The 27,406-nt window shown below is 39.8% G+C and overlaps 2 protein-coding genes across 5 annotated transcripts in view; both read left to right on the top strand.

Moving 5' to 3' along the window:
* Positions 1–6,233: 6,233 nt before the first annotated feature.
* Positions 6,234–18,610, top strand: LOC308703335 (uncharacterized protein). 4 transcript variants are annotated; one of them, XM_081386734.1, is made up of 6 exons: positions 6,234–6,417; positions 6,639–6,664; positions 7,157–7,309; positions 7,390–7,512; positions 8,472–8,498; positions 15,532–18,610. In XM_081386734.1, exons 2-6 carry the CDS (start codon positions 6,658–6,660, stop codon positions 16,350–16,352), a joined length of 1,131 nt encoding a protein of 376 aa, XP_081242860.1. In that variant the 5' UTR covers positions 6,234–6,417; positions 6,639–6,657; the 3' UTR covers positions 16,353–18,610. The 4 variants fall into 4 exon arrangements, with proteins under 4 accessions (XP_081242860.1, XP_081242862.1, XP_081242861.1 ...); XM_081386735.1 differs by having other exon boundaries at positions 6,246–6,425; XM_081386736.1 differs by lacking the exon at positions 6,639–6,664.
* Positions 18,611–20,919: 2,309 nt separating this feature from the next.
* l3mbtl1 (L3MBTL histone methyl-lysine binding protein 1) overlaps positions 20,920–27,406 on the top strand; it is a gene marked incomplete at its 3' end in the record, with an annotated part of 31,108 nt that continues 24,621 nt past the window's right edge. Inside the window, exons 1-4 of the mRNA XM_081386488.1 lie at positions 20,920–21,067; positions 21,360–21,526; positions 23,359–23,485; positions 27,186–27,342. Coding sequence (XP_081242614.1) covers positions 20,932–21,067; positions 21,360–21,526; positions 23,359–23,485; positions 27,186–27,342 — 587 coding nt within the window. The 5' untranslated portion in view covers positions 20,920–20,931. The remainder of the gene's footprint in view (positions 21,068–21,359; positions 21,527–23,358; positions 23,486–27,185; positions 27,343–27,406) is intronic.

The following is a 27,406-nucleotide window of genomic DNA, read 5'->3' as shown; positions in this document are numbered from 1 at the left end:
GTCTCCACCTATAGCTGGTGTGTGGTGAGAGCACTGTCTCCACCTATAGCTGGTGTGTGGTGAGAGCTCTGTCTCCACCTATAGCTGGTGTGTGGTGAGAGCTCTGTCTCCACCTATAGCTGGTGTGTGGTGAGAGCACTGTCTCCACCTATAGCTGGTGTGTGGTGATCGCTCTGTCTCCACCTATAGCTGGTGTGTGGTGAGAGCACTGTCTCCACCTATAGCTGATGTGTGGTGAGAGCACTGTCTCCACCTATAGCTGGTGTGTGGTGAGCGCTCTGTCTCCACCTATAGCTGGTGTGTGGTGATCGCTCTGTCTCCACCTATAGCTGGTGTGTGGTGAGAGCACTGTCTCCACCTATAGCTGGTGTGTGGTGAGAGCTCTGTCTCCTCCTATAGCTGGTGTGTGGTGAGAGCACTGTCTCCACCTATAGCTGATGTGTGGTGAGAGCACTGTCTCCACCTATAGCTGGTGTGTGGTGAGCGCTCTGTCTCCACCTATAGCTGGTGTGTGTTGAGAGCTCTGTCTCCACCTATAGCTGGTGTGTGGTGAGAGCACTGTCTCCACCTATAGCTGGTGTGTGGTGATCGCTCTGTCTCCACCTATAGCTGATGTGTGGTGAGAGCTCTGTCTCCACCTATAGCTGGTGTGTGGTGAGAGCTCTGTCTCCACCTATAGCTGATGTGTGGTGAGAGCACTGTCTCCACCTATAGCTAGTGTGTGGTGAGCGCTTTGTCTCCACCTATAGCTGGTGTGTGGTGAGAGCACTAGCTGGTGTGTGGTGAGAGCACTGTCTCCACCTATAGCTGGTGTGTGGTGAGCATTCTGTCTCCACCTATAGCTGGTGTGTGGTGAGAGCTCTGTCTCCACCTATAGCTGATGTGTGGTGAGAGCAGTGTCTCCACCTATAGCTGGTGTGTGGTGAGAGCAGTGTCTCCACCTATAGCTGATGTTTGGTGAGCGCTCTGTCTCCACCTATAGCTGGTTTGTGGTGAGAGCACTGTCTCCACCTATAGCTGGTGTGTGGTGAGAGCTCTGTCTCCACCTATAGCTGGTGTGTGGTGAGAGCTCTGTCTCCACCTATAGCTGGTGTGTGGTGAGAGCACTGTCTCCACCTATAGCTGGTGTGTGGTGATCGCTCTGTCTCCACCTATAGCTGGTGTGTGGTGAGAGAACTGTCTCCACCTATAGCTGATGTGTGGTGAGAGCACTGTCTCCACCTATAGCTGGTGTGTGGTGAGCGCTCTGTCTCCACCTATAGCTGGTGTGTGGTGATCGCTCTGTCTCCACCTATAGCTGGTGTGTGGTGAGAGCACTGTCTCCACCTATAGCTGGTGTGTGGTGAGAGCTCTGTCTCCTCCTATAGCTGATGTGTGGTGAGAGCACTGTCTCCACCTATAGCTGATGTGTGGTGAGAGCACTGTCTCCACCTATAGCTGGTGTGTGGTGAGAGCTCTGTCTCCTCCTATAGCTGATGTGTGGTGAGAGCACTGTCTCCACCTATAGCTGATGTGTGGTGAGAGCACTGTCTCCACCTATAGCTGGTGTGTGGTGAGAGCTCTGTCTCCACCTATAGCTGGTGTGTGGTGAGAGCTCTGTCTCCACCTATAGCTGGTGTGTGGTGAGAGCACTGTCTCCACCTATAGCTGGTGTGTGGTGAGAGCTCTGTCTCCACCTATAGCTGGTGTGTGGTGAGAGCTCTGTCTCCACCTATAGCTGGTGTGTGGTGAGAGCTCTGTCTCCTCCTATAGCTGGTGTGTGGTGAGAGCACTATCTCCTCCTATAGCTGGTGTGTGGTGAGAGCACTGTCTCCACCTATAGCTGGTGTGTGGTGAGCATTCTGTCTCCATCTATAGCTGGTGTGTGGTGAGCGCACTGTCTCCACCTATAGCTGGTGTGTGGTGAGAGCACTGTCTCCACCTATAGCTGATGTGTGGTGAGAGCACTGTCTCCACCTATAGCTGGTGTGTGGTGAGCGCTCTGTCTCCACCTATAGCTGGTGTGTGTTGAGAGCTCTGTCTCCACCTATAGCTGGTGTGTGGTGAGAGCTCTGTCTCCACCTATAGCTGGTGTGTGGTGAGAGCACTGTCTCCTCCTATAGCTGGTGTGTGGTGAGAGCACTGTCTCCACCTATAGCTGGTGTGTGGTGAGCATTCTGTCTCCATCTATAGCTGGTGTGTGGTGAGCGCACTGTCTCCACCTATAGCTGGTGTGTGTTATGAGAGCACTGTCTCCACCTATAGCTGGTGTGTGGTGAGAGCACTGTCTACACCTATAGCTGGTGTGTGGTGAGAGCTCTGTCTCCACCTATAGCTGATGTGTGGTGAGAGCAGTGTCTCCACCTATAGCTGGTGTGTGGTGAGAGCAGTGTCTCCACCTATAGCTGATGTGTGGTGAGCGCTCTGTCTCCACCTATAACTGGTGTGTGGTGAGAGCAGTGTCTCCACCTATAGCTGGTGTGTGGTGAGCGCTCTGTCTCCACCTATAGCTGGTTTGTGGTGAGAGCACTGTCTCCACCTATAGCTGGTGTGTGGTGAGAGCTCTGTCTCCACCTATAGCTGGTGTGTGGTGAGAGCTCTATCTCCACCTATAGCTGGTGTGTGGTGAGAGCACTGTCTCCACCTATAGCTGGTGTGTGGTGAGAGCACTGTCTCCACCTATAGCTGATGTGTGGTGAGAGCACTGTCTCCACCTATAGCTGGTGTGTGGTGAGCGCTCTGTCTCCACCTATAGCTGGTGTGTGGTGATCGCTCTGTCTCCACCTATAGCTGGTGTGTGGTGAGAGCACTGTCTCCACCTATAGCTGGTGTGTGGTGAGCGCTCTGTCTCCACCTATAGCTGGTGTGTGTTGAGAGCTCTGTCTCCACCTATAGCTGGTGTGTGGTGAGAGCACTGTCTCCACCTATAGCTGGTGTGTGTTGATCGCTCTGTCTCCACCTATAGCTGATGTGTGGTGAGAGCTCTGTCTCCACCTATAGCTGGTGTGTGGTGAGAGCTCTGTCTCCACCTATAGCTGATGTGTGGTGAGAGCTCTGTCTCCACCTATAGCTGATGTGTGGTGAGAGCACTGTCTCCACCTATAGCTGGTGTGTGGTGAGAGCTCTGTCTCCACCTATAGCTGGTGTGTGGTGAGAGCTCTGTCTCCACCTATAGCTGATGTGTGGTGAGAGCTCTGTCTCCACCTATAGCTGGTGTGTGGTGAGAGCACTGTCTCCACCTATAGCTGGTGTGTGGGGATCGCTCTGTCTCCACCTATAGCTGGTGTGTGGTGAGAGCACTGTCTCCACCTATAGCTGGTGTGTGGTGAGAGCACTGTCTCCACCTATAGCTGGTGTGTGGTGAGAGCTCTGTCTCCTCCTATAGCTGGTGTGTGGTGAGAGCTCTGTCTCCATCTATAGCTGGTGTGTGGTGAGAGCTCTGTCTCCTCCTATAGCTGGTGTGTGGTGATCGCTCTGTCTCCACCTATAGCTGGTGTGTGGTGAGAGCACTGTCTCCACCTATAGCTGATGTGTGGTGATCGCTCTGTCTCCACCTATAGCTGGTGTGTGGTGATCGCTCTGTCTCCACCTATAGCTGGTGTGTGGTGATCGCTCTGTCTCCACCTATAGCTGGTGTGTGGTGAGAGCACTGTCTCCACCTATAGCTGATGTGTGGTGAGAGCACTGTCTCCACCTATAGCTGGTGTGTGGTGAGCGCTCTGTCTCCACCTATAGCTGGTGTGTGGTGATCGCTCTGTCTCCACCTATAGCTGGTGTGTGGTGAGAGCACTGTCTTCACCTATAGCTGGTGTGTGGTGAGAGCTCTGTCTCCTCCTATAGCTGGTGTGTGGTTATCGCTCTGTCTCCACCTATAGCTGGTGTGTGGTGATCGCTCTGTCTCCACCTATAGCTGGTGTGTGGTGAGAGCACTGTCTCCACCTATAGCTGGTGTGTGGTGATCGCTCTGTCTCCACCTATAGCTGGTGTGTGGTGATCGCTCTGTCTCCACCTATAGCTGGTGTGTGGTGAGAGCACTGTCTCCACCTATAGCTGGTGTGTGGTGAGAGCACTGTCTCCACCTATAGCTGGTGTGTGGTGAGAGCACTGTCTCCACCTATAGCTGGTGTGTGGTGATCGCTCTGTCTCCACCTATAGCTGGTGTGTGGTGAGAGCACTGTCTCCACCTATAGCTGGTGTGTGGTGATCGCTCTGTCTCCACCTATAGCTGGTGTGTGGTGATCGCTCTGTCTCCACCTATAGCTGGTGTGTGGTGAGAGCACTGTCTCCACCTATAGCTGGTGTGTGGTGATCGCTCTGTCTCCACCTATAGCTGGTGTGTGGTGATCGCTCTGTCTCCACCTATAGCTGGTGTGTGGTGATCGCTATGTCTCCACCTATAGCTAGTGTGTGGTGAGAGCTCTGTCTTCACCTATCGCTGGTGTGTGGTTAGTCGCGTTTAAGGCCGTGCGATCCAGTTTGTTTCAGAAAATCCATTAACAATGAAAACAAATTTTTATTTATGCTGTAATATAATTGTCCCATAGCCTACACAAGGCATCTTAAAGGGTTAGTTCACCCAAAAATGAAAATTCTGTCAGTAATTACTCGCCTACATGTTGTTCCAACCCCGTAAGACTTTTTTTCATCTTCGGAACATAAATTAAGATATTTTTGATGAAATCTGAGAGCTGGCTCACTCCATAGGCTGCTAGGTAATCGATATCTGCGTTCTGACGTACAACCCAGAAGCGCTGCACTGTTACACATCCGAAGATGAACGAAGGTCTTACGGGGTTGGAACAACATGAGGGTGAGTAATTACTGACAGAATTTTCATTTTTGGGTTAACTAACCCTTTAAACAAAGCTCTTTGACTATGAGGGCTCCCCGTAACTTACTGTTGGGCCTTATGTGAATATGAAGACCCCAAAACCTCTTATAGAACTATTGTCCCATCCTGTTTAAAATTATATTTATTTGAACCACTTTTTGAGCTTCTTTCTTTGCATGAAAGGTATCTGAAAATATAAGAGCTCAAACCCCTGTTTAGTGTGCAAATGAAAAAAGAGTAAAAAGTCTTGTACCTGGATTTTAGTGGACTCAAACCTCTTTTTAGTTGTAATATAGTGTATCCATTACATCTACACTAGTTTTAGGAATCAAAGTATTTACAAGTATTTCTGAATGTCCCTGCACAGCCAGATCGAGGCGGCTGGTATAGTGGTGTTTGGCATCTCATAAACATAGAAAACACACAGCCAGGCTAAACATTATTAAAGGACTCACAAACAGAAACAGTTTAATTGCTTTCTTATTATGTGAATGAAAAATCTTGAAAATCTTGAAAAGTCTTTATATATATATATATATATATATATATATATATATATATATATATATATATATATATATATATATATATGTATATATATATATATATATATATATATATATATATATATATATATATATATATATATGTATATATATATATATATATATATATATATATATATATATATATATATATATATATATATATATATATATATATATATATATAAATAAACTTTCTCACTATATATGAAATTTGGGGGAATTTTCTTTTATTAATAATAATGTATTCTTTCCTTTTATTTGATATTAGTAAAACTAAATATAACATTTTCTAAGCCCAAAGAAAAGGTGGTGGAGTCAATGTTATCAATTACAAATAGTCAAATCTTTCCAAAATTTCCTAACATGAGCAAAATGAATGAAACAAGGTTTCAGCCAATGTATTGCAAAAAGAACAGTTCAAATCAATATCATTTTTAAATTTAACAAGAAATGTATTTACTGGGTAGTCTCTGTGTGATATGTTAAAACTTATTTCCTTAACTTTATTTACCAATAAATATTTGTTTGGTAAAGTCCAGGTGGCCTTCCATTATAAACCTTCCACCAGTCTATTCCAATAAACAACGCAGTTTGGCCTGGTAACAATGTCTTTTTGAGATAAAGAACGAATAGTTTTATTAACATTTAAAAATCTGGGACAATCAGCAGGTGGTGTAGTTTACAGCAGTGTTGACCAGACATGATACAAAATATGTATTTATTTTTATTTTATTTTTTATTGAGAAATAGACAAATTTACATACAAAATAGGCATTGTACAAACAATATTAACCGTTTTTAAAATGTATTTATTATGTCCACGGTGTTGACAGCTCTGCGTCTTTCAAAATGCGACAACCACGTGATCTGGCGTCATACATGTGCGCCAAGCAAGCGGCTCAGCCATCTTGTATTTTTATTTTATTAATAAACAGCTTTTTAAACCGCGATCGATTGGTCCGCTTGAAGGTGTGATATGATCTTTATAGACTCTAGTGTGTATCGAGAGAACGGGCAGAGATTTGACTGCGGTACATCCACACCATCTGTTTGTGGCAGGTCAGTAGGTATGTCTTTGTGTATTAAACTGGTTATTACCTTATCAAAATCACCATGGTAACCATAGTTTACACTGAAATGCCATAGTTATTGATCCTACTGTAAAATAAATGTATTAATTTTAAATGAACTGTAAGAAGCTTTCACAATCTTTAATTAAATTACAATTGGATAGTCTTTGGTGTTTGCTATTAATTCTATTTTATATGTATATATTTTAGGCTCTGGAAGTAAATAGTCATGACAGGTGAGTGTAATGCATTTAATAAAAACTTCTATAATAAGATGATGGTTCACAAGATTGACTGTAATTTTATTCAGATTCAAAACATGTATTATGAAGCTCTTATGTTTGTATTACTTTAGCAAAGGATGAGTATGCAATGCATATGAAGTATGTGTGTGTATATAGACTTCAAATGAGTTTGTTAATTTTGTAGTCCTAAAACTGAAGAAAATTTTCCATTGGCTCTCTCAAAAATTTCCTAATCTGGTTAACATTACTTTAGTAAACCGCAGTCTTGCCTCAAACATGAATTTTAAAGCTACTGCTGCACTGTTTTAAAAAGATAAGTTAATTTGGATGGTAAATGAGGAAACGGCAGCAAAAAGAAATATACATATTATTAATGCAACACAGTTTATTTTTTATCTTAAGCAACTTGTGGGAAACTTGATCCATATGCAGTTCTTAAAAGCTTGCATTTCATGTTGTTTTTGGCACTCTTTTTGTTCACAGAGAGAATATTTGTGTTTGTTGATGAAGAGGAGCTTTTCAGTGTGATGAAGGACCTCGACTGTCTCTACTGCAGGAATCCAGTTACTGCATCTAAACATCACCTCAAAAAAAGACATCTCAGATTTGCTATATACTATAAAGATTCTGGCATTGGTAATTGAGCATTTCCTCAGTAGTTGTGTTGCGCAGAGATGATGTTCTGCAGCTCTAACGCTGTCTGTTGTGTGTGACAGGGAAGTTCTCCATCCCCTGTTACTGTGCTGATGGAGGCCATGGCCGGAGCCACTGGCATTGCCCAATGTGCATGAAAATACTGCAAAGGACAAAGGATTACAAAATCCATATTACCAACCATGGTTTGTGCCTATTTAAATACATTTCGTATTGAATTATGCTATGAGAGTGGAATTACTGCCATTTTACTCGATATATTGTATGATTGAAAATCAAAACAAATGTTTCTATTTTGTTTTCATAAGTTTATCTGCTTGTTTATCATTACTGGTGTTGTCCCTATTATAGAATAAAAGCAAACTGTTTAAAATTTAAGTTTATCAACTACACTGGCCATCTCTGTCTAGATTCCAGCTCTGTTTGCTGTTGCTATCATTGCATTCTGGGATGGGTTTAAACATTATTGAATTGAGTTCAAATGGACACTGAAAGGATATTTTTCCTTCAATATACAGTCAAACCAACATGTATTCAGACATTTCTCACATTATCACAGTTTATTCGCTATAGTTTAGAAAATGGTAATAAAACATGACGAGATCAGTTGATATTTCACTGGTTTTGTCCATCCTTCTGTTAGACTGTCTCACAGATGAATTATGTTGAATATCTGTCAGCTGTTAAATTTAACTACACAATTAGATAATACCAATTTAGGTCAAACAATTACCAAGCATACTTCATTTTGTTCAGTCTCTGTGTGTAAAAAGGTTGAATTAGCAATTAAAGAAAAAACACTTCAGCAAAACATGGTCAAATCAAAGTGTCTGAATCATTTTTGGTCCCAAATTTTTATAAATGTTACTGGTAGTCACTGTATGAAGAATTTTTGGGTATAATATGTCACAGTTTACTTTATTTTGCTCTCCCTGCTTACATAGATGAACTATAGTGTCCTGCGCCCACTAGTAAAAAGCTAAAAAAAATTATACCTGGTGTCTGAATAATTTTTGGTTTGACTGTGTATAACTATAACTCCCTTGATTGTGACTGAGCTTTGTTTTTGTCATTTCTTTGTTCTGAGTAATAAGTGTGCAATTATTAACATCCTTCAATTCTAATCTGTTTCATGCAATTGCAGGTGTTGAGATGACAGACAAATCCACAGGTGAGAAATGGCATTTAATCATTTTCAGTGACGTTTATCCATTATTGAATTAATGGCTGTTTCCAAAACCACAGCAGCTGCTACTGTCGTTCAGTAGTGACTAAAAGTCGGCATTGAGCGGAAGTCTTTTCTTCTTAATTGACCCTTCGCAGGGAGTTTGATTGACAGGCGATCTGACCAATCATAATCCGCCATCTGCCGAATCCGCCATTTTTGTCCGACAAATCGGTCAGTAGAGTTAGTAGATTAACGTTGGAGGATTTGAACTTGTAAAACGGTGTGTACTGACGCCTTTCCACGGTTAAAACAACATTCCTTCTGATGTTCATTCATGTTTATTTGATGCTATAAATGAACTAGAAGGAAGAGATGATCGGTTCACGAGCAGCTTTAACTGAGGCACATTTTCTCGACACATTAAAGAGCCACAAAACGGTATTTATTGTTTAAATTTTGTTAAAAATTAACCAAATTTGTAAAAGTTGAGACTTTGTTTCATATAAAAAGTAACCCAAAAGTAACCTGGTCTGTCCTGTCTGTCGGCGCGTTGTCAGTGTCCTCTCTCCTCCGCGATGTGTGTTTCACTGCGTGAGAACATGTGTGTCAGGAGAGCGCTGTGGCTTGTCGGACATAGCAACAGTAACTAAAGGGGGCGGGTCTTTGCGAACGGTCAATTGTGCCATATATCCTTGAAACGGCTTCTGGAAGAAGAACAAATGTGGGCGGGGCTTGATTTTGTCCGTGGGGAATTGTTTGGACTGTTGTGGTTTGCTATTGGCTAATCTGATGTGAGTGACAGGTTGCCCCGCCCTCGTCATCAGAGAAGAGAAGAGATGCAAGAGGAAGTTATTTAGATTAGAGATTACAAGTCACATGAATTTTTCCCACACAGATTCAGGTTTAATAGATAGATTCATGCAAATTCAGTGCGTTGAGCAGAGGTGGACGAAGTGCACAACTTCCTTACTTGAGTTAAAGTATAGATACTACTGGTCAAATATTACTCCGTTACAAGTAAAAGTTGTAAAGACCTATTTTTACTTAAGTAAAAGTACAGAAGTACTTGTTTTTAAAAATACTTAAGTATCAAAAGTAAAAAGTAAATGTCAATGCATTGTTTTATTATTGTTGCATTGTTGTATGTAATACTTTAAGTACCGTATGCCTCTGAATCTATGCCTGCCTGCCCTCATATCAATATCAGATGTATTTCTAGAACACAGTTCCAGTAGTGGGATTGAATGTGAGATTGAATAAGTCACTCAATAACGCCCACAATGGTTTCGGACACCCAAATGGCTGTTCCCTCAAATATTGCCCTATTTAAAGTTTTTTGGCTTTTAGTATGAATATGTTAGCCTTACTGTTATCTATAAGCTGATGTGCTCCAAAAAAGTGACAAAAGTCACATATAGAAGACCAAACCCAACGTTGAAAATGAAAATCAGGTTTATGTCAGAATCCAATGTCAGATTGACGTTGATCTCCAACGTTGGACAGACGTTGTATTGTGGTTGAAAATGAAAATCGGGTTGACGTCAGAAACCAACATCAGTCGGGTTCTGACTAGGGATGTCAATTTTCACAAATTCCCATGATCGATCGTCGTTTAAATTAACGATCAATTAATCGATTAATCGTTAGCCTTAATACTGCGATATGCGTCAACTGCAGTGGCATATGGCCAACAGCATGACAGGGTCTGCAAATGCTAATGTTCCTCACCAAATCGATTAGAATGGTTTTAAATAAAAGGGCTAGTAGGATTGTAAAATGTTTCGATGTGATTTGATAATTAAATAAATTATTTAATAATCAAATATAACTACTAATACAACGCGTCACCAGTGCCGCCTCATATGCGCTAGAATGTGTGACTGTTGTGGACGCGCTCTTCCTGGAACAACTGCACGCGCTGAATGAATCTGCAACCGCTGGAGCACTTTGCTAGCACGTTATTTATCTAAAAGAAACGCATCCTATATGAGATTAATCATATATATTTAAAATAAACAATATTACAAATTATATCTGCACAAAATGACGCAAATTCATGCACAAGTGAACTTGAACTAAGTTACGTGCCATTCATTCAGAACTACTCCTTTTGTGGACGCGCTCTTCCTGAAGCAACGCGACACGGCAACTAAACCCAAATAATTCACAATGTTTTATTACAGTATTGTTCTCTTTATAATGTTATGTAATATTACAGTCCCAATAGTCATTATTAGTCGTGCACTGCCGTTTGAGCTGCGCGCGCTGAAGCTGACGCTTTACTACAGAGTTCTTTACCAAATGCATCCAATATGAGATAAATCAGATATAGATAGGCATACACAAAATAAACAGTATTACAACTTACATTTGAACAAAACAAAAGGCTGCGAATGCACACGCAAACTTACATGATGATGAAGGTGTAAAATGGTCCCAAACATAACTCCGGCGCGCGCGCTTTACATGTTTCGCGGTTGAGCAGCACGCCGCGAACCCGCATGAAGACCTGCTTAATCGATGATCGATAAGTTCTATCGATTAAATGTATTATCGACAATTAATCGATCGTCGATTAATAGTTGACATCCCTAGTTCTGACGTCAACCCGACTTTTATTTTCAATCAACATCCAACGTCAATCTGACGTCGGGTTCTGATGTCAATCGGATGCAGGGATCTGACATCAACCCGACTTTCATTTCCAACCAAAATGCAACCCCTGCAACCAAAATCATCCACTGACTGATGTTACTTTCTACCCAAGGACCTTGACAGAATTGTAGTGGAGTAAAAAGTACGATATTTGTCTTTCAAATGTAGTGAAGTTAATGTAAAAAGTTTCCAGAAAAAATTATACTCAAGTAAAGTACAGATACTCAAAAAGTGTACTTAAGTACAGTACTCAAGTAAATGTACTTTGTTACTGTCCACCTCTGGCGTTGAGCAACAGAAAGCTGCTGTCACAGAAAGTGACTTCTTGTGCTTCATACATTGCCACAATGGACCTTTTATTGCCTGTGACATTTGGCTAATGTGAATGACCGCAGCTTACACAGTGTCCACCACACCGGACGCGAGTGGTGCGATCTGACAAGACAACTGAACCCATTATAATCAGTGATGCTGTGCGGCAAGACAAATCCCCAACAGTAAACTAATGATCCGCTCTATTTCTGATGAACTTCAAGTGCTCAAGCAGCTTCTGAACAAATGGATTAGCAACGGCTTCCTTGTGGCGTCCAGTGTAGAGACTCGAGCTGTTGCTGCGCGGCCGCTTCCGGTGGGAGACACGCGTGGTTAAAGGCACACTATGTAAGATTTTTGGATCAAAATATCCAAAAACCACTACAACAGTGTTATATATTTGTGTACTTATATTATCCCAAATGTTTCCAAGAATGTTTAAATGTTTAAAAACAAGAAAACTAATCATTGTTATAAACTCAACACAGTTAGTTATATTGTTTAAATCTCATTCCCTGGATTTACCGCGAGTGCCATATTTACCAGGCCGGCGTCTGCACATCATACAAGCTCCACTGCTCTCGGCCTCGTTTCGCTCCAGGAGCTTCGTAACGTTAAACAAATCTCGAATACATTACCAGTCATCCATGAATATGATTTAGTTTTATCGTACTCTCCACAGGCTTTAGAGGTGAAGAAAACAACTCCCATGATCCCGCCAAATCACGGCGTCATCAAGCCTCGCCTTTGTTTTGAATAAACGACCTCTAGTGGTGAAAAGTTACACCGTGTGCCTTTAACCCCCTGGGGTTGACGGTATCGCCGGCGATACCAGCTCGCTTTTTTTCAGTTCAGTTCAAAAGAAATTAATTTTGCTCTGTGGACTTTGATATTACAAGCAAGTTTCATACATCAATCGATTCTGTTAAATGTGTATTATTTTTGTGTATACTCACAATAAAAACAATGTGTTGTGCTTTTTGCCAAATAAAGAAAAATAAACGTGATGCGAGTTCTGCCTTCTATCTGTCAGTGTAGTCCATTCTGAAACGCGTTCGAAAATGAACAATAACTCAGCGAATACTCAGTCAAACAGGCAAACAGACATACAGGCATGAAGCTTGAATTCTCTTCTCTTAAATGAAGTAATTTATATAAAAAAACAAATATTCTCATCTTGTGAAATCTGTATTAAAAGAGAGCGATTCCAGTCGACCTCATTACAACTAATTCAAATGTAATGTGACTCCGCCTACGGAGAGCGCGCGCTATTCAAACGCAAATGAATGAGGCAATCCGCGCAATCCTGTGAACGCCCCCATATCAGCACGAGAAACACAAGTTTATTCAGATCATTACTTTAACACCGTCTCGTAGCGCTGTGAGGAATAACAATAATGAAAAAAGTACCTCAGAAGTGCGGGTATATCGAGGAGCGAGCTGAGGAATACTGTAAGTTTTTTTTTTCTTCTCACATGAATCGGGTTTCTGTTTATGAATGAACGAACGGCAGAGATGCGCGCTGTTTACCACAGCTCGCAAAAAGACAGTTTAAATTTAAATTGCGTCTCTGTGTGAATGAATGATGATGTTTTAGCAAACTGTATTGCCGTACTGAGTTGAGTAAAAATCGACAGAAATATGTTGAAATAAAATGTAGGCTATTTGTATAAGCAACGTTTTAAACTGAAAATTAACATTTTTATGCCCTAATATTTCATAAAAACAACGTTACAGTCAGGCGTTTCTGTTTGTGTATGAATGTTTCGGTTTTAGCAAACTGTATTGCTACACTCAGTAAATATCAACTAAAATATGTTGAAATAAAATGTATTTGTATAAGCAACGTATTAAACTGCAAATTAACATTTATATTTCTTATAATAAAAATGAAAGACCTATGTTACAGACATATGAAAGACAACATTTCGTTGATTAGTTTTGGATAGATTATACATTTTTAATGTAAAATATCTGCCACCTCAAATAAGCTTCCAAATAAGTTTGCCAATATTTGCTTATGTTAAATATAATATGTTTTGTCAAAAATAAAGTTATCAAATAATCAATCAAATCCTTAACTTTGAAATATGTATGATAAAATGTATACTAGTTTTTACAAAGAAAGATTACACTTGAATTGTTGTAATTGTAACCTTTTTAATAAAAAAATATATTTATAAGGTAGATGTAAACAAACTATTAAAAGGTAAATATAAGCCTTTTCTTTAAATAACTTTTATTGTGTTTTATTATTGACAAATTTGGGGAGAGGATAAATATTCCAAAACTGAAAATACAGTATGAGAATTAACTGCACAATTACTAGACATGTTTTCCTTGGATATTATAGGCCAAATTGCAAGCTCAATTTGTGGAAAAATAAAAAAGAATTGAGATGCTTCCAACTGTTGCTCTTGCATTCTTGTGGCTCAGTGACTCACCTGAATGAATGGCTAATTAAGTATGCGGCCCCATTGTCTCCTCGGGTGTGAACCACTACATATACATGACCGTTGACGCCCACTCCGCATATGGCCTTTCCAAACAGAAAGTGCTTTGCAAAATTCAAATCAATGTATTGTGTTATGTGAATGATAAGGCAGGGTGATTTTCACTTCATTTTGAAGAAAAAACACTAGGCGATGACATCTTTTAGACAAAAGTCTTATTGGCACATATTTAGAATGTGTTTTATGGCCTTATTTCAGAAACTTTAGTTTTTAGTTTTTTCAATAACCACGCATAAACATTATTCTCTCAAAAATGCAGACATGTACATTCTTGTTGCTCACATTTCATGGTAGCCCTGTTTGTGCTAAATAGTGTGTAATTTTTTTTTTGCCATTAATATGTTTATAAGCAACTGAAAAAAGCAAAAATGTCAGGGCATGTCAGAACATCTCAAGGACCCCAAAAACACCTTAGACCCCAGAGGGTTAATGATACTGATTTCAGACCAGCTTTCAAGGCATTGTAATGATCTAGAGCAGATTCTTTGTAGAGATATCCAAGTGAATATTTAATCACTGCAAAGCTTATTTCTGAATAGGTTGGGGAGGAAAACAGATATTGACAGACCAGACGGAGGCATCGAGGTGGAGACGATGTTTTATTTAGACATGTCTTGATCCTCCCTCATCATACTGATCATCGAGCATTACTCTGCTTTCAGACACAGACATTCCCAAATTGCAATTCATCTAAGCCAGTGGTGCCCAAACTCAGTCCAGCAGAGTTTAGCTCCAGCTCGCCTCAACACATCTGCCTGAAGTCTCTAGTGAGCCTAGTAAGACCTTGATTGGCTGCTTCATTGGGGTGGGAGCTCAACTTTGCAGGACAGTGGGGCTGAATCCGAAATCGCCCCCTAAACCCTCATTCAACTATTCCCTAAGTTAGTCCACTAATTCTGTTCACTTGAAGGAGTGGATGAAAACGAGTGAGCGAATTCGGAAAATTCTTATGTTGGTCATACTTCCAAAAAGTATAATCTGTGATTGCGAATGACAGTATCCACACCGGCGGTGATTGACAGCCGCACATTCTCCTCAAAACATTGGATTCATCCGCGCTGTGCCGTGCCGAGGCACAACCCATGTAAAGTTGATAATTGCGAGAATAACTTTTAATAATAAATAATATAAGATGTATATTGTATATGTATACAGAGATGTATAATATAAATATTTTATATGAAAATAACAAGAGAGGGGAGGGGGAGGGGGAGGGGAGGTGATCATTATCATTTAAAGAGACATGCACCGAAACGGGTCGCTGTGAACAGAGCTGTTTTTGAGGAGGTAACAAGGGTGTTGTTTTACACAACCATTGAGGAACTTTAACCAAAGTATGTTACAAACATTACATGAAGACCCTAAAGAATCACACCAACTTGTGGAAAATGGGTACGAACGTATTGTGAATTAGGCGGAGATTTTTCGTGAGAAGTTCTCCTGTGCGTACAAATACGAAATAATCCAAGCAATTATTAGTGAATGAGACCCATTTTCCCTCCATAAGCAGGATTGGACAAGCACCCCTGGTCTAACCCATTTTCCCCTTTTTCCAGTTGAGCTACAACCCACAACAGTCCTGTTGGAGACCCTGCAAACAGACACTGACGACGGAATAACAGGGAACAAGTCATCGTGCCAGAAGTGTGGAGTCCACTTCACCACCACGTCGAACCTGAGGCGGCACGAGAGGCTCCAGCACTGCCAGGACCAGCAGCCCATGTTATGCGTAGATGCCAAAAACGCCATCTATGTCACACCCAAGGACCCGCATGGGCCACGAGTGCCCGTTCACGTCCGAAAGTCCTTCTCCTTACAGATTCTGCTCTGTGAGCTGGAGGAATGCTGGGATTTCATGAAAGCGCAGGCGCAGAGAGGAAACCCAGGGCGAGAGTGCCATCACCTGATGAGAACGAGCCACGCTCGACCCTACACCCCCCCTCCTCCGCTGTGTGTGCGCTCTCTGGAGGACATGACGCGCAGACACCTGCTGTCCAGCCCACACACACAGCAGTGCCAGGAGATACACACCAGGGCGGATTTGGACGGGGTCGATTGTGTGTACCCTGTTTTTTGGGGGGAGCACGAGCTCTCCGAGAGATGCGTGTACTTCTCCGTGTACACCGGCTTTAAGGACAAATGGTGTCAGTTTGGGAGGACACGCGTCTCGTTCGACACCAGGTCCGGCAGCTGGAAGTGTCTATGTGAATTCAGGAGAAGCCGCTGCGTACACAAGTGTTTGTCCATGTGGTGGCTGTTCCAGGAGCGTCCCGAGCTGTTGGGAAATGCCCTGGATATGAGCGCTGATGGTGTGGAGGTGCTGGAGGAGGAGGACGGGGTTAAACTGTGTCCAGAGGAGGGGGAGGACATCTGCTAATGTCTCCGTCAAAACTACACGACAGTCTCTGTGTCTTCAGCCAATTAAAGCACTGGCCATACCCTCGTATTTTGTTACGGTTGGTTCGTAAAAACTCTTGTACTGTGCTATGTTTATGAAGTTGCTACACTCATTTTCTTAAAGGGATAGTTCACCCAAAAATGAAAATTAGCCCATGATTTACTCACCCTGAAGCCATGCTAGGTGTATATGACTATATGATGGCTTGTATCTTCCAAGCTTTATAATGGGAGTGAATGGGTTTTTGTTTTTGGAAGTCCATCAAAGTGCATCTATCCATCATAAAAGTAATCCATACAAGTCCTGGGGGTTAATAACAGCCTTCTGACGCAAAGTGATGCGTTGGTGTAAGAAAAAAATATACATATTTATATCTTTATCGACTAAAATAACTATCTTCCGGCAGACAGCCGTACACAAGTCGACTCACACCACAAGAGTAAAGGTCCTTGCACACTGAGTCCGACATTTTCGCATGCGTTTTTTTCGTATTCGTGATCCGGTGGCTCTGAATTGTGAAAACACCATTCAAGATGCTTGCTACAGATGCGAAAAACGCAGGAATAGAGACAGTGTGTAAGCGTGATTGACATAACATGAGGTCTTTTTAACGCGCACAAATTTCGGATGAGAATTTCGGCCTCTGTGTGCAAGGACCTTAACACTTGAATTTGATGCACAGCGTAATGATGAGCGCGGTTGCCCAGCTCTGTGTGTTTGAACAGTGAGAGGCGTCAAAGCTTACGCTACTCCTACATCTACGTCATATATCGCCATCAAGTGTTACTCTTGAGGCGTGAGTCGTCTTGCGTACGGCCGTCTGACGGAAGATAGTTATTTTAGTCGATAAAGTTTTAAATATGGATATTTTTCTTACACGAACGCATCGCTTCACTTCAGAAGGCCTTTATTAACCCCCGCAGAGCTGTTTCGAGCACTTTTATCATGGATGGATAGATGTGCTCTGATGGACTTCCAAAAAAATATACCCATTCACTCCCACTATAAAGCTTGGAAGAGCCAGGACATTTTTTAATATAACTCTGATTGTATTCGTCTATAAGAAGAAAGTCATTTACACCTAGGATGGCTTCAGGGTGAGTAAATCATGGGCTAGTTTTCATTTTTGGATGAACTATCCCTTTAATATATGTTATATTTGTGGTTAAAAAGGTTTTTATGAGATTTAAAACCCTGACATTTAACCACTGAAATGTGTGGTCATACTTTCAAGGCCAAGTCCAATAACAATTTGAGTGAACTTCAAATCAAGAGCACTGGCCATATACCCTTTATATTGGCTCATGTCCTGTGCTGTTTATGACGTTGCTACACTCGTTTCCTTACACTACCAGTCAAAAGTTTTGGATCAGTAAGATGTTTAATGTTTTAAAAGAAGTCTCTTCTGCTCACCAAGGCTGCATTTATTTGATTAAACATACAAAAACAAAACTGTTCTATTTTAATATATTTTAAACTGTAATTTATTCCTGTGATCAAAGCTGAATTTTCAGCATCATTACTCCAGTCTTCAGTGTCACGTGATCCTTCAGAAATCATTGATTCGATGCTCAAAAAACATTCATTATTATTATCAATATTGAAAATCATTGTGCAATTTTAAAAACATAAAAAATATCGTACCAATCCAAACCTTTTGACTGATAGTGTATGTTATATTTGTGGTGAAAAAGGTTTTTATGAGATTTACTCAGATCAAACCCTAATGACATTTAAATCTGATTACACACAATTTGTGTGAGCGAAATGTGTGGTCATACTTTCAAGGCCAAGGTCCAATAACAATATCAGTAAACTTCAAATCTCGGCCTTGTAAATCCTGAGCATTATGTGACATAATCTCATGCGACAGATTTAACGAGCGATTTATACAAAGCAAAGATGCGCTGAACTTTGGTGAGTTTATAAATGCCCTGGTTGTGTTTGGTCAGGTTTTACACTACTATATGTAAATGATGTTCAGTATTAAGATTTTACTTTGCATGTTTATCTATATTTGGACAGCAAAGTCAATAATAAAGACATTGAAGGAGTACAGGCTCAGTGGATGCTCAAGTTTATGCAGTATATTCTTCTGGGTCAAGGTAAGTTCAAAAGCAGGATCAGGATGGAGAACGGATCACGAATCAACACCCACTAAGAGAACATTTGAGTTGTGTCGATTTAACTTTGTTTCTCATTCACGTGATGTCTGAAGATATTTTACTTTTCCACTTCTAGGTAACAATCGCTTAATTAAAACAAGAAATCATGTCTGTTAAATGGCAATTCAGTGACAGAGAAGGTTATTTATTTACTTTTATGTATAGTTGAATATATTTCAGGAATTTACTAAATTGGTGCAAAGTCTGTCTTTTGTAATGTTATTAATTTCATACAGTCAAAACAAAAATTCGTCACCAGATCCAGATATTATTTGTTTGTTTGTTTTTTACTAGTGGGCGCAGGACACTATAGTTCATCTATGTAAGCGAGGAGAGCAAAATTAAGTAAACTGTGACATATACCCAAATATTCTTCATACAGTGACTACCAGTAAAATGTATACAAATTTGGGACCAAAAATGATTCAGACACTTTGACTTGACCATGTTTTGCTGAAGAGTTTTTTTTTTTTTTCTTTAATTGCTAATTCAACCTTTTTACACACAGTCTGAACAAAATGAAGCATTGCTTGGTAATTGTTTGAGCTAAACTGGTATCATCTAATTGTGTAGTTAAATTTAACAGCTGACAGATATTCAACATAATTCATCTGTGAGACAGTCTAACAGAAGGATGGACAAAACCAGTGAAATATCAACTGATCTTGTCATATTTTATTACCATTTTCAAAACTATGGCGAATAAACTGTGATAATGTGAGAAATGTTGAAGGTGTCTAAATATATTTTGGTTTGACTGTATGAGGCAAACGGTTTTTGTTTTGTTTTTAACTAATCCTTTACAAAAAGATAAAATGTTTTAAAGATGTTTTTAGATTAGTGTTGAGTAGAATCAGCACTAGAGATGTGACACACACACACACACACACACACACTATCGCGTGTGAAATGGTGTAGAATGCAACACTTTCAAACATCAGAGGATTGTGCGCTTATGATGCGCGCATGCGCAGATCATATTCCTCCCGAGCAAGACCAGCACTGGTGAGAATAAATTCATTATCTTATCGCCTTCACATTACGCACAATTCATGTCATGCTATTAAGACACGATCGAAATATAAAAATGTTGCTTGGCATACATATATGGACACTTATAATAACGCGCGATTTATCGCATTTTCCTTAATAAAATGATTAAATAGCCCCTTATAATTAGCAATTAAGCTGATGTTGCCATGAAATTAAAACACTATTTCAACAGTGCGCATCTGTCTTTTCCTCCTAAATGCTCGGGGATCGGATGCTCCTCATAAAGCGAGATCGGGATGGAGTAATGAATGGTTCAATGGTTCTCCTACTTTAGTTCACTGACCACAGCGCCATTTTACACTGTTGGAGTCAAGACTATTTTGGGAGCTGAGAGGATGCGCTGGAAATTATGCTTTTTGAATGGGAATTGATTATTCCATCACATCCCTACCACTATCTCTTTATGGTTTGAGCATCATCACCATCAGTTTATGCATTATGCCTAATCATCCCCTTCATCATCATCACCATCGGTTTATTTGTTGAGCATTAACACCATCACTTATGCTTCATCATCATCATCATCACCACCATTATGGATATTGCATGATCAACACTGTCAGATTATGGATTATGCATCTCTATCATAATAACCATCAGTTAATTGTCTTGTGCATCAATTTGGCTGAGCATCATCATCATTTGTGCTTCATCTTTGTTTTCATGTTTCACTTTTGTGAAGAAAAGACAGAAATATCATTTTAAATGACTCATCGTATTCCTATTAACACTTCTGATAAACAGCAGCATTTTAATTATGTACTGTCATAACTATTAAAATCATTTGTAAAAAAATAAATAAATTAAAAACTAAGAAATTAATAACAGTAAATTAAAAAACGTTTCCCTTGGAAAAAGGAAAGTAATGGATTACTCTTAATTTTTCTGTAATTTAATTACTTCGTTTTAATTGAGTTACTTCTGATGCAATTGCATTAAATGTAAAGACATATAATAATTCTATATAAAACAATAGTGGATTTAACATCAAAATTTAACATCTAATGTTAAAATGTATGTTTTTAATCTAACCTTCTCCCTTTAAATACTTTGGTCCGTTCAAGAATAATTTATGCAATTTTATATTATTTATTTGAAAGAATTAAAAGAGCCGTTTCATATACTTCAGATGAATATGGGATTTAGGATGTAATTAGTGAGTAATGCAATTTTAGAGAGAGTAATTAGTACAGTAATCTAATTATACCGTTGAAGATAATTTATTGTTTTTTTTTAGAGTAACTTACCGAACACTGCATACCCAACATACATACCGTTGCTAAATAACTACATGATGTCCTTATTTCTCTTTGGTTAGTGGTACTGAGGAGAGTCTTGCTATGAGTGCCAAAGCAGAGCTGGACGTCCCGCCACACGACGCAGATGCTCCTCCTGAAAGCAGCGTCCCTCACGCTCACAACGACAGCTCCTCGCATCGCCTCAAACCCCACGATACTACCGCTATCATTTTTCCAGGTACTTAGATCATTAACATAATTGATTAATGACATTAAAGCTATCTAAAACTTTTAAAAAATATTGTTTTGAATATGTTTTCTCTTTTAAAACATGTCCAAAGTAGAGGGTTTGAGCTTGAGAATTGATCAGCTGTTTATATTTTCTTGCAGTTTGATTGACAGAATTAAATCTTACTAAACTATTGTTTAGAACTCTAAATAAAAGAGTTAAACATTGTAGATGAAACTGGCAATGAACATAACATCTATTTTCAGGCCTACTTTTAGAGCAATGTTATTTTTCCCCATAGCTTCTGCTCATTCGTTGCCAAAAGTGGAGCTGCCTCAAAATGCAATCAGGGCGATTAAAGGCAGTGAACTGGAGGCCGCATCACTTCCTGCTCAGGTTGGAGGGACTATTGTCCATGTTCTGGGCTGGAAGGAGGGAGTCGCGATCCTCCCTGGGAGCAATCTGAAGGTAAACTTGTTTTAAGACTCCGGAAAGCTGTCTTCAGTCAGTTTGAGGGTCATGTGCTCAAGGGTTTGAAGTGACGTGCTGATCAGCATCTTGGAGGATCTTCTGGTTTACCACAGTGTGTGAAGGCGTCTCATAACTGGTCTTGCAGGGCCTTTCTAGTAGCCTTTGTGTAATGCCAGTACACAAAATTTCATTAAGCTTGGAGAGAAATCCATCCATGTTGATCTTGACGGCAACAAGCTTTTGAGTTATTCATGTTCAAAAACCAGCCCTGAAGTGCAAAGCAGTCACATCTGAGCTTAATGGTAGAGGTGATGTTACAGTACCTGGGTGCTGGTCTGTATGTTTGTTACAGAACGAAGAGCTAGTCGGATCAGATTACAACATTTTCTCCACATGTGACAAAATCAATGATATTTATTTGAAATTAAGATGTTTATTGCTGAAGATAATTGTGAAACAGCACCAAACTCAGAGTGAACACTTACAGAGTACAGAACTATTTAATTTCTAATAAAATGTGATAGATGTCCAAATACATGAATTAATTTAGCAGATGATTTTATGCAAAGCAACTTACAAATGAGGACTGCTGCAACGTAAGCATTTCAGACTAAGAATGCAGTAAAATGGAAGTTTTTTTTCCAACAGATTTCAAATGATAAGTCAAATGCCCATGAAATGACCTCCTAAATGATTAAAATCTGATACTAAAACAATAAATCAAATGTGAAAAATTATAGCTAATTATAGATTTCATTTACACACGTTTTAGGTGTTGAAGATGGTACTGGTTACATCCATGGCATTCTCATTGTTGTTGATATTTTTTTATTAAAGCAACTTGAATTCTTGTTAGCAGGTCCTCAACTCAAACACACACTCGACACTTCACCACAATGGACCCATAAAAAAAAAACAAAAAAAACAATGACATAACAGAAACTCTTTTAAATACCACAATAAAAGTAAGTCTCCCTGTTTGCTCATCTTGCTAAACATGCAGAAAATAACACTTTATTTCAACATTTACTCTCCCTCTCCAGCCCTGTACAAAGCATGATGGGAAGTGGAAATCCGGTTTACTTAATTGGAACATGTTCTTTCAACATGAAAACACCAAGTTAAGCCAAAGAGTAACTGTTTTAAGTCAGTTTAACATAAAGCAATCATGTCTGAACAAGTAACCTGATACAATGGTGTTAAATCAAACTAAGGGAATTATTTAAATAAAGTGAAAAGCACCAACATTTGTTTATGATAACAAGGCGCATGAATTTTGTTGACTTGACTGAAATGGATGGCATTATAAAAAGAGTGAGCTGAAGATGAGGTTCTTCCTACCAGGCATACACAGGTGTGTTGTCACCATAACAGTGAAACCATGTGCTTGGATAGGACCCCGTGATTTTGAGTATATTGAGAAATGGGAGGGGGCCAAACACCGAACCCTGAGGCACCCCATAGGTTAGCCAAACTGATTTAGACACTGTTCGCCTCCAAGATACCCTAAAGGATCTGTCTGTCCTAGTACCAAACCAGTGGAGTGCCGTTCCCATGATGACCAATGTGGAGAGGGTAGATCTTGTGATTTAAATTGTCAAAAGCTGCAGACAGATCCAGAAGAAGAATAAAGAATAATCTGGAGGTCACTCTCTCACCAGTTGAAGAATTTCAGTGATGGCTAGTCTTTTGTTTTTATCACTAGAGTGGAAAAAATATTATTTTTACTTTATATACACATAATCATTTAGTGTGTCGAATGCTTCCTGAAGGCACAGTATATTACTTCTTATTACTGAATAAGAGTAACACTATTCTACTTTTTGCAGCTATGTGTTAGTGATACTGGTTCGCTGGAAGTGATCAGTGAAGGGAAAATAGGCTCTGCTAACCTGACCACCGGAGGAGTTCAGACAAAATCAGCTGATATGGAGCTCAAACAGGGTGAAAAATCAGGTAATTATTCATTAGATGCCTCTGGATTATTACATCTTTAGCTCATGGCTTTATGATGTTTTGAAGTCTGGCTGTCAATTGTAGATTTTTATTAATGGAAGTATAGTCAGTCAGGCCCCATAACTAACACTATCAAGGAGCCAAAAATGAATACAAATTGGGTTTGACAAATATATAAAATTTAGCTACTTAACAGTTGGCTATAGTTTCTTTATTAGGACCCACAACCAAACACACAAGTTTCCATCCAAGGAAGTTTTTCAATTTGACATGAAATAAGCAGAAACTATAAAACTGCACCTTTATTTGTTTTTTCACAAGAGCTTGGATTGATTTTAGTTTTTATCGTTTTTAGGTTCAGGGGTAGTAAATGGAAAAACAGTTTGATCATTCGTTTTCACATGTGGGCTGGAACAAAATGTCCATTTCCACTGATTGGTCAACCAAATATCAACCTGTGCCGTCATTGTGCAACAGAATAAAATATCCTAAATCATCCTCTGCAATATTTGTTCATATTCTTAAAGCGTTAATTACAGTACTATGCAAAAGTTTTAGGCACGTTAATACCCCCCCCCCCCCCCTTAAAAAAATGGTTTTTAGTCAGTTATTTATATCTTTTGCTGTAGTGTGTCAGTAGGAAATACCAGTTTACATTTCCAAACATTCTTTTTGCCATTAATTGTAATAATCCAGTGAGATTTGTGTATGCACAAGGAGTCTGACAACAGCCGGTATGATCTGATCTCACCATCATCGAGTCCCTCTGTGATTACATGAAGAAACAGAAAAAACTGAGACAGACTAAATCCAGAAGAACTGCGGGAACGTGTCCGAGATGCTTGAAGAAACCTTCCTGCAAAGCTACAGTACGGTGAAAAGTACTGGCACTTGTGTTAAAATGCTGTAAAGTGAGAATGCTTTCAAAAATAAAATCATAAATTGAATTTATTTATGATTTAACTTCTATTAACTAATTCAAATCAATATATGGTGTAACGACCCTTTGCGTTTAAAACGGCTTTTGTCCAGGTACACTTGCTCATAGTTTTTCAGGTATCTTTTTAGGAAGGTTTCTTCAAGCGTCTCGGAGACGTTCCCGCAGTTCTTCTGGATTTCAGTTTCTTCTGTTTCTTCATGTAATCACAGAGGGACTCGATGATGGTGAGATCAGATCATACCGGCTGTTGTCAGACTCCTTGTGCATACACAAATCTCACTGGATTATTACAATTAATGGCAAAAAGAATGTTTGGAAATGAAAACTGATATTTCCTACTGACACACTACAGCAAAAGATATAGATAACTGACTTAAAAAACTTTTCTTTTTTTGGAGGGGGGGGGGGGGGTATTAGCATGCCTAAGACTTTTGCACAGTACTGTACATACAGTATAATCTCTCACTTATCAAACAACTGGACCAAGGAATGCCTTGACACAAATATACTTGGCAGCGCCTAGACAGGGCTTTCTTCTTGAAACAGTTGAAACGGTTAAACCGTGTGCGCATCCAGCACTCAGGCACAGCACTGACGAACTCGCTTGGCACTTTCGCCACTCTATTGAAGCGATAAACAACACAAGTCGCTTGACTCGTTTGAATTCGAGACAAGTGCAACATGAGGTAAACTGTACATCATTTTAAAAGCGTTTCAGTACACACAGCACCAACACTATAAAAATTACCATGCAGTTACTAAAGCTGTAGAAAATTACAATGTGGTATTTATTGTTAATGTTACTATTATTAGCCTTACATTAAATATTGACTAAAATAAGGGCAAACAAGTTTGTTTTATAAAGGTTGTTTTATAGTGTATAAGATGTTTTTCATTACGAATATCATAGTTTGTTATCCGTAATATAGAAATCATAAAACCATGGTAATGAGGAGCTTGATTTGCTCTGTGTCATGATCTTACAGTTAAACTCTAAGCAAGTTCTTGATCCTATGCAAGAACTGTGGAAACTATGGTAACTTTTCAGGATTAAGCTTTTTTTTCTTCTCTGCATATGTTCTGTTCTAATAAACTTTAACTGCAAAAAAAATCAATACAATAAATGCGGGCCTTGCAATATTATTAATCAACAATTAATATTGTTAAACACATTTGCAGTATATTCAAAAATAGCTATTATTTTTTTCTGTCCTTTATTTATTCATTAATTTGTTTATTTATTCCAATTTAAAGGGCTTACCCCAGCAAAACATAAATGGGAAAATGTGTGGCGGGCTGAAGTTTAGCCTCAGTCCAGCCCTGATGATTCTCCTCTTCTAGAGCCAGAAAGAAGACCCTCTAATGATAAAACTGTTTAAAGTAAACTCCTTAAGGCAGTTGTATCCCTGGGAACCTGTTTGTGTTGATTTCACATTTGGTGTAAATGCATTTATGCTTTTAATGTGTTGTAGCCTGGAATCTTTTTAACATTTGATATAGAGATCCAATACATTGTATCTCTGTGTGTTATATGTATATGTAGATGTATATGTAGATGTATACTGTATGTAGATGTAGATATAACTTGTAGAAAACATTGTGACACCAAGATAGGCTACTAAAAAGGGTCCCTTAGGTTTGCTACAATGTAGTTGTGTAGCTCCGATAGGAAGGGCCCAATCTTCCTAATGTTATAAGCAAATCTGCTGGATTGGGCAGTTCTAGCAATGTGGTTTGCGAAGTTCAGTTGATCATCAATCACAGCTCCAAGGTTCCTGGCTGTCCTGGAAGGAGTTATGGTTGACAAACCCAACTGAATGGAGAAGTTGTGGTGTAGTGTTGGGTTGGCCGAAACCACAAGCAGCTCTGTCTTGGCACGGTTGAGTTGAGTTGAAGGTGATGGTCCTTCATCCAGCAAGTCTGTCAGGCAGGCTGAGATGTGAGCAAGGATCAGCATCATCTGGATGGAATGAGAAGTAGAGTTGTGTGTCGTCAGCATAGCAGTGAAAGGTAAATCCATGTTTCTGAATGACAGAGCCTAGTGACGACATATAGATAGAGAAGAGAAGTGGGCCCAGCACTGAGCTCTGATGCACCCCAGTAGCTAGATGTTGCGACTTATTCCCTTCGTCTTGAGGATTGACAGGAGGATCTGGTGGTTAACTCTAAAAAGCAGTAGATAGATCCTGCAAGATGAGAACTGCGGATTTAGAAGCTGCTCTTGCCAGTCTCAGAGCTTCAGTGGCCGAGAGCAGGGCAGTCTCAGTTGAGTGACCGTGTTTGAAGCCAGTCTGGTTGTTGTCCAGGAGGTTGTTCTGTGTGAGAAAGGCAGAGACTTGGTTGAACAGGACTTGCTCAAGTGCTTTTGCATTGAATGGAAAAAGAGATACCAGTCTGTAGTTTTCTAAAAGTGCTGGGACTAGAGTATATACACAAAATTACACTTCGCACACCTTTTTATTGGTAAAAGGGACAATTGTATGGAAACAGGCTGGAGTCAGCAAATTTCACTAACTTTTTAAAAACTTTTTTACAATTACAGAACAGTGCAAAAAGTGGATGTAAGCTTGATTACAGTTAAACTCGAGCTGGAAGAACATCAGTTCAATGACATGTTCAGAATCATTTTGTGACCATTGGACATTTTTTAATTGGCAGGTGTGAAAAAGATAATTCAGGAGCCTGTAATCAGTATAAATCTAACGTGTCAAATCTTGTCTTTCCAATGGAACCATCTCAAACAGTAATGTTTTATTCCAGGCGTCTCAGCAGGTGGGAATAGCAGGCCAGCTGTCTTTGTGGAGACCGACAGACTTCAGAGAGGACATATGGAAGTTCAAGACAATCCAGTTCATAGCAAGTGCAGTGAGATATCGGCCAAACAGACTTACCTACATGAAGAACCAATCTCTAAAAAGTAAATGAACTTCTAAACTTGCACATCTATTCTACTCATGCAATATACAAATACAGTGTGTGTT

Source organism: Scardinius erythrophthalmus (genome assembly GCF_964197995.2).
Source record: "Scardinius erythrophthalmus genome assembly, chromosome: 15".
In the NCBI taxonomy this organism is placed as follows: domain Eukaryota; kingdom Metazoa; phylum Chordata; class Actinopteri; order Cypriniformes; family Leuciscidae; genus Scardinius; species Scardinius erythrophthalmus.
This window is presented reverse-complemented; position numbering and strand designations above follow the sequence as displayed.